This window comes from Hibiscus syriacus, unplaced genomic scaffold, assembly GCF_006381635.1.
Source record: "Hibiscus syriacus cultivar Baekdansim isolate YM2019G1 unplaced genomic scaffold, ASM638163v2 tig00000376_pilon, whole genome shotgun sequence".
Lineage (NCBI taxonomy): Eukaryota > Viridiplantae > Streptophyta > Magnoliopsida > Malvales > Malvaceae > Hibiscus > Hibiscus syriacus.
The window spans coordinates 54,328-68,150 of NW_024061785.1; the positions used below are offsets into that span (position 1 = coordinate 54,328).

A 13,823-nucleotide genomic window follows, 5' to 3' on the forward strand; every position below is an offset into this window, starting at 1 on the left:
TACAACGAATTTGACAAAACCGATTGGAAATTGACAAAACCGGTTTCAATTTGACAAAACCGGTAAAGAGCTACCGGAATTATTAAAATTTCTATCGATACGTTTGTAAGTATATGTACCAAAGTATCGGTACTGTAGGAATTTAAAAGAATTACAATAATTGCGGCCATAAAGTATCGATACCTTACACACATGTATCGCTAGATGAAAATATAGCAGGTTGAAATTTGATAAAAATCGGTTTTAATTTGACAAAACCGATAAAAAGCTACCAGAATTGTTGAAATTTGTATCGATATATTTATAAGTATATGTACCAAAGTATCGGTACTTTAGGAATTTAAAAGAATTGCAATAATATCGTTTATAAAGTATCAATACGTTAGACACATGTATCGACACATGACAATATAACAGGTTTAAATTTGAGAAAAACAGTTTCAATTTGACAAAACCGGTAAAGAGCTACCAGAATGGCTAAAATTTGTATCGATACTTTTATAAGTATATGAACCAAAGTATCAGTACTTTAGGAATTTAAAAGAATTGTAATAATAGAGCCTATAAAGTATCAACAACTTAGACACATGTATCGATACATGACAATATAACAGGTTGAAATTTGACAAAACCGGGAAATCGCTACCAGAATTGTTGAAAGTATTAATACGTTTATAAGTATATGTACCATAGTATCGGTACTTTAGGAATTTAAAAGAAATAAAAAAAAAGAAAAACGTCTCAAAAGTATCGATACCTTACATAAAAGTATCGATACATTGGGAATGGTATCAATTATAAAAATAACATAACCGATTAAAATATCAAAGGCATTACTAACAAAGAATTTGAAGGGGCATTACGTTATGCAAAATAGATAGAATACGATCGTAGTTTTTGAAATCAAAACATATTAGTTGCTACGAAATAGAAACAAGGCATTTTTGAAAGCGTAGTTGTTTATTGCTGCAATCGAATCGAAAGGTATATTGTTGAAACCTTAGTTTTTTAGTATTGTAGTATTCAAAAATATGGGTTAGGTTTGAGGTTTTCTAAGTAAATAAGGATTTGTGACCGATTATAGGTAGAAACTAATATTCTAGGTAGAAAATAAATATCGATACTTTTATATAACATTATAAGTAGAAATTGATATTATATGTTGTATAAAGGTATCGATACTTGTATTAAATACTATTCATATTCATTTGAACGCAAGCGGTTACTATATGATTAGTTATCAATACTTGTATATTGAATAAATTGTATGTAACTTGTATTTGATTGATTTAATTTAATGATTGAATATTCATAAACTGATATATGAAGGAAAAATGAAGTCAATGGATCCCTCATTTTTTCTTCGTGAAGATGACATTGAAATGGAGCCCGTGAATATTAACAATGAAGAAAATCGAAAGCAACCACTGGGTGGATATATGTACTTCTAGTAAGTATCAATGTATTTGTGTAATTGTTGTTGAAATGATAATTGGATTAAAGTAGAAAGTATAAATTGTTAAAACATAGTGAATATGTTGTAATTGTGTAATTAATTTTGTTAGGTTATTGATTTGGTAGGTTGGGTATTGGTTCACGATTCGAAGAAGAATATATCAGGGAAGCGAAAGATTGCCTACCTTTCATACAATTTTGTGGTGAGTTAAATTAATAAATGTTGAAAAGTAGTGTTATGGATGGTCAATTAATAATGATTGTTGAGGAAACACAGTCAATGGTGTTAGAACACATGCCAAGTGTTGATGATGTTGCGGGCTTTTGGGATTGTATATTGAAATACTATTCAAAATTAACCAATTGTGATACGATAAGATACCATATGATTTGCAAATGGTGTTTTGTATTTAAATATTTATAAAGAAATGCTGTATTTTGTTAAGTTGTGTGTGACATTTATTGTATATCTTTATTACAATAAACGACAATCAGAGTCATTGGTATCTGTTCGTGGTGGATATGATTTCTCGTGTTGCAACGGTTTATGATAGTCTATTTACATCGCCAAGGGCCAAAAAGAGAGTGTAAGATGCAAGGAAATTGGTATGTATGAAATGAAAGAATAATTTATAATGCATAATTTATTTGTAATATAACTTGATATTTTTTTTCACGTAGATGACAGAATTAGATAAATATAATAAGGAAGAGACATTTATAAATACATATGGGCAGCTGAAAGTCCCATTGAAAGGTTTCAACTTTGTGGAGCATAAAACGAATGTGTAATTGAATGGGTACCAAATTTGAGTATGTAAGAAGTGAAATATTTATAAGGGTTTCATATTTGACATTTGTGGTATTCAATTTTTTTAACAGACATGATTGCAGCATTTATGTGATGATACGGATAGAAGGGATCATCGCTAGAGGGTCAATAGATGAAGTGGTAAGTGGTTTGAAAAAGTACTTGCATTTAAAATGTTAAAACTCAATGAATGATGTGGTTAACATACTGACAATTTGAATATAGGTTGTTAGAGAGTGGGATCGTATGAGAATATTAAATGATCTCATAAGCCACAATCAAAATAAAAGAAGAGATGCATTGACAAGTGCTTGCATGAGACATATGGAAAAATAAATGTGATGATGTAAGCCTAATTTTGTATGTATTTATTTAGCAGAGTTAGCTTGTAAATTTTGAATGTGAATGAAATTGTGTATGTGATTACCAAAGTTACAACAAATTTTGTATGTGAGTGAAATTTTGTATGTGAATGAAATTATGTATGTGATTACCAAAGTTAGCAAATATTGTTGTTATACATACCAGGTGTTATGATATTTACGATATATGTAGATCAGTACTTGCAACATTCCAAAGGTTGTCGTTGTCCTGAGATGTAATAGAGAGATTGAAATTATAAATAAGCATTAAAATTTAAGACATCATAGTAAAATAGTCATAGTAACTCACATCATTGTCATCATTTGCGGGACCGTACGACCATTCCATTTCATCTTCAAAAAAACTGTTGATGTAGGTTGTATGTTTGTTTCCAAACTGAGCTTTACTTGTTTCCAAACTGATACTTTTATTCCAGTATGATTCTCAAACAATTTGCATGCAAAATATATCAATACACATATAAAAAGTATCGATACTTGGAATTTCGAAACCTAATACTTTAAAGTAATAGGTAAATTAACAATATAAACGGTAAAAGTCGACCAGTATAATGATAATAGGAGTAAATACCAAGTATCGATACTCTTTATATAGGTATGGATACTTTTATTTCAGTATACTTCTCAAACAATTTGCACACAAAATGTATCGATACATGTATAAAGTATTGATACTTGGAATTTCGAAACCTATCACTTTAAAGTAATAGGTAAATTAACAATGTAAACGGTAAAAATCTACTAGTATGATAATAGGTGTAAATACCAAGTATCGATACTTTTATATAGGTATTGATACTTTTATTCCAGTATGATTCTCAAACACTTTGCACGCAAAAATGTATTGATACACATATATAAAGTATTGATACTTGAAATTTCAAAACATATTACTTTAAAGTAACAGGTAAATTAACAATGTAAACGGTAAAAGTCTACCGATATAATGATAATAAGCGTAAATACAAAATATCAATACTTTTATATAGGTATGAACCATTTATAATAAATATCCGTTTTTGAATATTACTGGTTTATTTAACCGTTTGAAAAATGTTTATGTGTCCTCAAAGATTTACTTTCTTTTTTTCCCGAAAGAATAAGATTTACTTTAGCTCCATTTGAAAAATGCATTAAGTGACAATATATAAATAGACCTGACAAACTTGATTACCTAAATCGATTTATTCGAATCGAGACACGAAATAGACCCGAACATAATGATCTAAATTTAACCTAAAACTCGCAAAATTTGAATCGAGCCAAAACCAACCCAAATTTTAACCAAATCAAAAGTAACTCGAACCGAAAGCAACCGAACTGAAAGTAACCTTAACTGAAAGTAACCCAATTTATATTTATCCAAAACCAATTTGAACATAACATTGACCTGATTTTAACTCGATAATTGAGTTAAAATGTATAAAAAAATACTAAAATAACTTTTTAAATTGGGTTTCAATCTATTTAAATCAAATTATGAATTATTAATGAGTTAATTATACTATATGTCCTCAATTTATGACCCTCATTTTAAATTAGCTCTCAAACTTTTAAACATTTCAATTTCATCCTTAAACTATAACTATTATTCTAGATTAGTCCTGAAACTCTTGAACATTTCATTTTCATTAATCCTAAATTGGTCCCCAAACTTTTTTAATATTTCAATTTTATCCTAATTTATTCACATATACTAATCACATCTCTTGTTAATAAAATCATTAGGCAGGTTATATTATTATATGTTTGAGAAAAAAAATTAGTTAATTGGGTTTTCTCTCTGCCTAAATTAAAAAAGATGAACTGCCTCCATTAGCTATTAAAAGCTTAAGATTTGGTTATAATGGTCTTAAAAGAGAGAACGAGTCTCAAAATCATTGAGACGTAAATAATTATCCTAGTAAAAGTACTTTGGCACAACCATGGTTTTAAAAAAGTTATTTAAAAACATGAAAATATTATGAGAAGTCAATTTCCATATATTTTCTAATTAGGTAAATTTTGTGACCAAAATTTCTTTTGAGGATAAAGAATTGTCACACCCCAATTATGAGTTAGAAAATAAAATTTTAAGTATAAAGGGTTTAATTGTTAAAAAATCAAATTTATAGGACTAAGTTGTAAAAAAATAGAAATTGGTAGACTCAATTGAATGGAAATTTGTAGTTTTAAAAAATCATTAATATCATGTTATGAACCCTAAGGCTCAATTTTTTCTTATTTGCGTCGTTCTGTCTTCTCTTTCTTCCATCGAGTGATATTTGGCCGCCGTTCGTCGCCGCTCTGCCTACTGGGATCGACGAATTTTTTACTTCAAAAGACTCGACTTGAATCTATCTACTCGTATGTACTCTCCAAGCGAAGAGATCATGTCGCCGTCGCCGTCAATCACGCCGACTACATTTTGATGTCAACTCCTTGCTTCCTTTTGTGTTGGAATAGTTTGAAGCTTATAAAATCAGGCATATATACTTTCCTGTATCCATAGACAAACCTTTCTTTTGTTGATGGTATTTTGGGCCTTCGTTATGCTTCTTATGTGTTAATAAATGAAAATTAACCTGGGTTTGGTGCAGGTTCTCTGTTATTACCATTTATCTAAAAATGGCAATAAAATTGACAAGGAAAATATTTGTGAATCCTTGTTTCATTAGTTACAGTTCTACTCGGTCCCTTGTTGCCTTGAATTCAAACCATGGCACCGGTTTTTTCCTCAGCAAATTTTTTGATGGGTTTGATGGATCTGGCGTTCTATGCAGACCTCGATTCTTTTGTTCTGCTACACGCGTGGAAAGGTTAAGTTGGGAAGGTTCTTCTCATGTAGTTTTGTTGACAAAGCTTGAAAATGCTTTGAAGGATCTCAAACTTGATGAAGCATGGGAAACTTTCAATGATTTCAAAAGGTCGTACGGTTTTCCTAACCATTTGCTTGTTAGTAGGTTCATCACTCTGCTATCCTACTCGTCTAGCCCTCATTGGCTACTGAAAGCTTGTGATTTGGTTATGATGGTCCTGAAAGATAAATTGGATCATCTTCGGCCTGGCATGTTGATTAAGCTAGTCCTTTCTTTAGCAAGAGCTCAGATGCCCATTCCTTTATCTATGATTCTTAGATTGATGCTGGAAAAAAGGATGATACCCCCAATGAACGTGTTGCATTTGCTATTTCTGCATATGGTGAAGACTGAGGTTGGAGCATGCATAGCGTCCAATCTGTTGGTCCAGATTTGTGACTCTTATATAAGGTTTTGTTCAGGGAAAAGTCATTGTCCAAACTTGCTGAAACCTGATACAATGATCTTTAATCTTGTGCTTGATTCTTGTGCTAGATTTGCAGCTTCGTTGAGAGGTCAACAAATTATAGAATTGATGTCGCAAACTGGGGTTGTTGCTGATGCACACACTATCATAATAATTGCTCAAATCCATGAAATGAATGGCCAGAGGGACGAGTTGAAGAAATTTAAAGATCATGTTGCAACTTTATCCGTGGCTTTTGTTTCTCATTATAGACAGTTCTTCGAATGCTTGTTAAACTTGCATTTTAAGTTTGATGACATCGATTCTGCTGCTGAGCTTCTGTTGAGAATGAATAGGTCTTTGGATTCCCATCCCATGAAAGATTCTGGGAAGGATTACCAGAAGCCTTGTTTTGTTCCAATTGGACCTCAGAATCTCAGGAATGGACTAAAGATACAAATTGTCCCTGAGCTAATGCAAAAGGATTCTGTCCTGAAAGCTGAAGGTAAATCAGATCTTGTTTTTTGTAGGGATAAGAAACTTCTTCCTTCTAATAGGGCTCTGTCCAAGCTCATTAATGGTTATAAAAGGCATGGGAAGATCGATGAGCTGTCAAAGTTTTTACTTGGCTTAAAAAAGGAGTTAGATTCATCAGGCCAGTCAAGTTTGTTCTCTGAGGTGATAGATGCATGCATTTCATTAGGCTGGATGGAGATTGCTCATGACATTTTGGATGACATGGAGTCTTCTGGGGATCCCTTAGGTGCGAGTGCATATGAGGCACTCCTGACGGCTTATAATGAAAGAAATATGTTTAGGGAGGGGAATGTACTTCTAAAACAAATAAGGAAGGCTGGTTTAGTAATGAATGTGGTCAACAATAGTGTTATGTCAAAAAATGTGATAGCAAATATAGGTAGAAGTTCTCTTTGCATAAAGGAACCATCTTCTATTTGTCAACCAACTCTGTCTGAATGTCTTGTTCACGAAGTAAGTGACTCGGAGAAAGCAATATCTCCTATAACTTATGAATTGAACTCTTCTATTTACTTCTTTTGCAAGGCCAAAATGATGGGGGATGCTCTGAATATATACCGAAGAATGCAAAAGATGAAAATCCAACCCACCGAACATACTTATATGTATCTGGTATGTGGGTATTCTTCTCTAGAAATGTACCGTGATATTAGCATTTTATGGGGTGACATGAAGAGGATCACGGCGAGTAGGAACTTTACTGTAAGTTGTAATTTGTATGAGGTTTTGCTACTCAACTTTCTTCGAGGTGGATACTTTGAAAGAGTGATGGAAGTCATTGGTTATATGAACAAGTGTAACATGTATATTGACAAATGGGTGTACAAGAATGAATATCTAAAATTCCATAAGAATCTTTATAGGAGCTTAAAAGCATCGAAAACTAGAACTGAGGCTCAAGGTAAGAGGCTTGAGCATGTTCAAGCTTTTAAGAAATGGGCTGCCATTAGCTGAATATTTTCAAGCATGTCGGGTGGTTAGTATTTGATGTTTGACTTTCTGTGAAAGCCGAAATTGAATGTGCTTTCTCAAGAGGTATGGATAAAAGGCTTTAATTACTCATTTTTAAGATTCATTACTCTTTGTACTAAATTATGTGAATAAAATAATCTCTGTTTTATTTTTTGACTTAATGTCCATTGTATTGATTTAAATTGCTTTTAACCTTCCGCTCGAAATATCTCAATTTTGAGACACCAAATGCTGGAAGTTTTAGAACTTTTCTAGACGGAAATACCTTATGCTTTTAAATATATGTAATGTGGCACCATTTTACTCGTTTTAATTTCTCAAATTTGATATGTGGTGTTATCTTACTATGGTTATGTTTGAGATCTTTATTGCTTTATAACTTGCATCGATTCCCAATTGGTGTGGATGCCTAACATGGTATCATTGCCAAATTTATTGCTCTATTTGTTGTTTGTTACGATTCTTGTTGGCCATTCTCCTCCACTTGCTATATGTCGGGTATATAAATATAGTTGTCTTCTTTTAGCTGTCAGCATTCTGTGACATAAAACTTCGTTGAGTGATGTTATCCTGCATTCATAAAAGTTAAGCCTATTTACTTATTTCCAATTCATTTTGGAGCATTATCGCATGTCTGGGGAATCAATTTTTTTTTACCTGACATATACTTGTTTTGGACCATTACTTCATGGGTTATTGTTTGATACACATGTGACTGTAGAACTTAAATTCTGAATCCCTACACCCTAAAATAGACAAAAGTGTGTGAACTAAAGTTTAGCCAGCCTCTTTATCAGATAATTTTCTTTCATCGGCTTTTTCTTCATGGTATTGACATGAAGCATTAAAGCTCTTATCATTTTATAGTTGAATATTTGCAAGATGTTATTGCTGGTTTAGTTCAAAATTTTGAAGTTCAGAACACTCAGCCGAGTTTTCCGAGTGTGATGACTAGTACATTTTTTTGTTCATATTTGCTTGATTGTTGCAATATTAGAACCTTGCATGTTTTAAAGTTGATTTTGTTTATTTGCTGTCATAAACATTGCTATTTTTCTTCATTTAAAATTGTAAATAGTCTATGTTTTAACCAAGTTATACCTTTTATTTGGGGATATAGTCGTTATTTGATTGTATTTGGATCTTTCAGTTCAGGTGTAAGACAAACATTTTGCAGGGATTTGGTGTAAAGTAAGGATTTGGGGTTTCATTTTGGTGATTTTTTTACTTGATTAACATATCTCATGAAGGTTATGAGATTGAGCATCACTTCAAAATTTCTTTGTATCAATCAATAGAAAGAATTAAGGACTAACACTAGAAAGAGTAGATAATCAGAATACGATTAATGAGAAACAAGCAGATGAGAAACATCACTTCAAAATTCCACCGTATCAGGGATTCGATTCGGATTTAAAAGGGTATAAACAAAGCCGGGATGAACATAATCCAATTAATTCAAACTTAACAGTAAACCGGACCAACCGGAATAAACACCTCAACATCCAACCAAATATCCTTCAATTATTTGCAAGGGTACCTCGTAACGACCAATACCCCAAACTCTGTTTACACCATCGGTGTAGCCACTAAACAAGGTGCTTCCTTCCGCACTCCAGTTCAAGCAACTGCAGTATCACCTGCGATATTAACACTTCATTTGTTTCTTTGCAACGCAATAAAAAAAATTCCATCATTATCCTAACTATTAAACAGATTCTGCACAACTGATGACCAATTGTACAAATCATTTTTTTCAAACTTGTGAGATGACTATCCAGCTCAGTTGGTAGAGCACAATGTTTTTAATCTAGAAGTCGTGGGATCGTGTCCCACGGAGGCCATTTCATAATTTGGAGGTCTACTACAGAAGTTGCTCTCAACCTAGTGTTCGGGGCAATCTACTATCTTACCTCTATTTACCCCATTACATATGGGAACAAGGGACAACCATTTCTTTCAAACCTGTACACCACAACTTGATGCGAAAACAGATCCCAAGTGCAATTTCTACCACGCCAAGGCACAACATGTTTTGAAACAATAAACTCCACATGAGTTATTTATGATTTAACAAGTAGATTCGCAAAATTTAGAAACAAGATAAAGTCAAGTAGTTATGTACTCGAGAAGTAAAAATAGGGTACCAGGTAACCGAATGCTGGTCTTAATAAACAAATTCATAGCAAAATGGTATTGACCAAGCACCCAAACCATCACATAATTCAAAGGCAAATCAGATTCTATTTTTTTATTTAGAGTAAATCTCGTTGCATCTAAAATTTCCCACAAAAATATTGCTTTCCAACTGCTAAACAATTATATTGAGGAAAAATTAACAGAAAATTGAGCAGGAAGGATAAGAAGCATTATTACCTTCTTCTTGTTTCCGGTGTCAGAGACGTCGGATTTCTCAGCCTTAGCCTTAAGATCAACCTTCAAGTCCTCCACAATGCTCTTGCTCTCCAAATCCCAGATCTTGATAGTCTGCTCGGTGGCAGCGCAGAGCCAATACCCATTAGGACTAAAGCAAAGAGAGTGAATGATAGAAACCGCATCAAGACTGTAAAGCTTCTTCCCTTCAGCCAAATCCCACAACAGAATCACTCCATCTTTTCCTCCACTGGCACACAAAGAACCATCAGGAGAAACCGCCAACGTATCACATAGCCGGGGTGCCCGGCCAATGTGTTACGGAGCTTACAGTTGGTCAAGTTCCAAACTTTAACCGTATTGTCCCACGAAGCTGAAACAGTGGTGGGTTGGAAAGTATTTGGGCTGAAACGAACGCAGCTAACCCAATCGGTATGAGCGTCGCCTTCTTGAATTGTGTATTTGTTCTACAAGCGTATTCCAAAGCCTGATAATCCGATTGCGAGAAGCGGAAACGATCTGACGGTTGTGAATGGAAAATGCAACAGAAAGAACATCTTTGGTATGGCCGACGAAGCGACGAGTGGAGGTTCCGACGGTTAAGTCCCAAAGACGAAGCTCGCCGTCCTAGGAACCGGAGAGAGCGAATTGAGAATCAGAAGAGAGAACAACGTCTTGGACGAAGTGCGAGTGACCAGTGAGACGACGATGTGCGACGCCGCAGTTCTTTTCGTCCTTTGTTAAGTGCCAAAGGATGATGGATTTGTCGCGTGAGGAAGTGACGATCATGTCGGAGTTATCGATGGGAGAGGCAATGGCGGTAACCATGTCCGTATGGGAGCGCATGGTGCCACGGAGAACTAATCCTTCACCGGCCATTTTCCAAGGCGTTTGGTAGGCGATGGCGGCTATTAGGGTTTTCCAGGAAAAATATGAAGCTGAAGGGTTCTCTAGAGGAGAAAGGAGTGTGACAAGTATATATAGTTCCCGTCTTTAGGGAATCAGGGTATTGGCTATACACTTCTTTATTTTCAATCACTTTACTCGCAAAATTGCTCGAATATTTAGGGTTAGACAAAAAATCGTTAATAATATATAGATATAAATAAACATAACGTTCGGTGAATGATTCATGAATTATCCGTGTAACATTCGTTTATATTTGTTTGTTAAGTTGAATAAACGAGTATGAATAAAAATTTTATGTTCTTTTAATAAACTAATAACATGAATAGAGGTGTATTCGATGCATTTATGTTCATGAACAAGCTCGCTTATGAGCTCATTTATTTATGTTCGTGAACCGGTTTGTATTTTCGTTTTCCTTTTTTCTACATTTTAAATATTGTTGATGGTAGTGACTAAATTGAACACGTGATAAAAATTAAAATTTAAAAGGTGAATTTTAAAGAGTTTAAGCATTAATGGGGTAATTTTATTAATTTTATTAATTTTATTTAGCTTGAAATAGTAAAACTAAAAATTTAACATATAAACAAAAACTAAATGAACATTAAATGAACATATAAACAAATACGTTCATGAACATATAAATGAGTACATTCACGAACATTAAGCGAACATGTTTATGAACAATAAATAAACGAATACGAACATGAATACGATACTAAAATTTAAACGAACTCGAACTGAACCTGAACACATTCAAAAACAAACAAACAAACAAACATGAATATAACTTTGTTCTTTTAAAATTAGATCATTTACACCCCCTAATTAATAGAGTACAAAATGAATTATTTTTTTTGAGTTAAAACTTTATTATACTAGTATTTTTTAAAAGACATAATGAAATAAAATAACTCTAATGTTTGAAACTATAGTCAAATTTATCCGTAATGTTTTTTGGAACTTTTGTGCACTGAACGTTTAATTTTGGGTAAAAAATAACCCATGGTGGATGAAAATTCGTCAGTCAACTGTCGGTCAACACCGAGTGCTGACAAAGCGCGCACGCGTGGAGGTGAAAGTTAACGTGGACGTTCAGATCATCGAGATCGCTGACGTGGCACTGCCATGTCATTTTTTAAAAATTATTATTTATATTTATATTTTATTAATTCGTATCAATCAGAGAGTCTGGTTTTTTGGGGACAATGAAAATGGTGAAAAAAATATAGTCTTTGAAAAATAAGACTGAAGATTAATAGATTGAAAAATAAGAAAACTCACATTCGTTATCAACTTAAAGTTGTTGTTTCAATGAATTTGAAAAAAATTCACAAGGTAAATGAAACCCTAAACCCTAATATTTTAGGGAAAATCAAATTTGGGGAAATCAGATTATGAGTACATATAAGGGGAATAACAACACATATTTTATTTTTTTTTATGAAATTCAGACGGAAGCATCTAATAAATACGTTTTGTTTCATTCATTACTTGAACTAGTAGCCTAGTTTGGTGGAAAAATAACTTGCATTTCACCCTTTGGACCCATGTTCAAGTCTCCTTTCATGTATTTCACCATTTTCATTGTTCCCCCAAAACCAAAGTGACACATGTCACTCTCTGATTAGTATGAATTAATAACATAAAAATATAAATAATAATTTTTTTAAAATGACGTGGTAGTGCCATGTTAGCGATCTCGATGACCTGGAATTCCACGTCAATTTTCACCTCCACGCGTGCACGCTTCGTCAGCACCCGACATTGACCGTCAGTTGACTAACGGTTTTCATCCACCGTGGGTTATTTTTGACCCAAAATTAAACGTTCAATGCACAAATATTCCAAAAAAATAATACGGATAAATTTGACACTACTGCCAAACAATAGGGTTATTTTATTGCATTATGCATTTTTAAAATCGTTAAGATTATAAAATGATGTTTGAAAATTATCAAGATTACATGATAACTTTCTCATACATACAATGTAACACCTCAAACCCGTACCCGACCCGGATACGAGTCTGATATGTCACATTGACTTTTTAAAATAATTTCTTACAAAATAACAGAACATTTGGACTTATATTAAGAAAATACAATAATATACTATTGAATTATGTTTCGTTATAACAAATTTAAGACACAAATATTTTTATGAATAGTACTATAATGTATGAATAGTACTGATATTGTATGAATAGTACATATACTGTGTGAACAGTAATGAACAGTACCAATGCTCAAAAACATCGAATGTAAAATGTATATCAGTACTGCTACAGTGTACTGATACACTACTACAGTAATTTCAGCCCAACATATATAAAACTCATAAAAAATTTAAACTTTCATCACTATAAAGTTACCGTTTACATAAATACGTTTAAAACATTACAAAACTCTATCAGAGCACACATACTTAATTTAACGACATTGTTTACATGCCAACCTATTTATCACATAACAAGACATACTGTGTAATTTACTTCTGATCTGATCTTTGTGCGGAGATATGTTGTTCCTTTGGACTTAGCTTTAATTCTCCTGCTTCTCAGTACCTACGTGTAAATCACTTACACGCTAAGTCATAGACTTAGTGAGGCATAAAGATATAATATTGATGTATCTCTTATAAATATAAACATGCAGTCTATTAATTCAATCATATCACATGTACTCTAGTGTAAAGAAGAATAACATGATCATATATAATAATACCAATACTTTTGATACTGTTATAAGCCCATGTACATTACTGAGAACTTAAGGTATGTGAGTATATTGAGATTGTGCACAATTATGCTGTCACCACAGCTCAATCAATGTCCTGAAGGACCAGTCCATAGGTCCCAAAGAACTTAGGTAATCAGTCCATATATCCCGAAGATCATAGGTAATCAGTCCATATGTCTCGAATAACATAGATAACCCTTGACTCTTGGCATGCCAACTATACCCATAGCTCTCATATCACATAACATGGGAACTATCATCATGCTTCATATATTCATGTCATTGTTTTTATGATCACATATTTCTTCTATTTTGTCACATATCACACGTGCATATAATTATAATATCATCTCATATAACATATTATTTAAATATGTTCACATGAATCATATGTCATCT

At 33.0% G+C, this 13,823-nt stretch overlaps 1 protein-coding gene and 1 pseudogene across 1 annotated transcript; one reads left to right on the plus strand and one right to left on the minus strand.

Annotated features, from left to right (window-relative positions):
• The first annotated feature begins 4,874 nt into the window (after window positions 1-4,874).
• LOC120205098 (pentatricopeptide repeat-containing protein At4g17616) lies at window positions 4,875-7,473 on the plus strand. The gene has a single exon (XM_039205038.1). The coding sequence runs from the start codon at window positions 5,257-5,259 to the stop codon at window positions 7,381-7,383; it is 2,127 nt and encodes a 708-aa protein (XP_039060969.1). The 5' UTR covers window positions 4,875-5,256; the 3' UTR covers window positions 7,384-7,473.
• Window positions 7,474-8,884: 1,411 nt separating this feature from the next.
• LOC120205110 lies at window positions 8,885-10,764 on the minus strand (annotated as a pseudogene).
• Between the last annotated feature and the right edge of the window lie 3,059 nt (window positions 10,765-13,823).

Coding starts and splice junctions, on each gene's coding strand:
- LOC120205098 (XM_039205038.1), top strand. CDS start 5,257: ATGGCAATAAAATTGACAAGGAAAATATTTGTGAATCCTTGTTTCATT.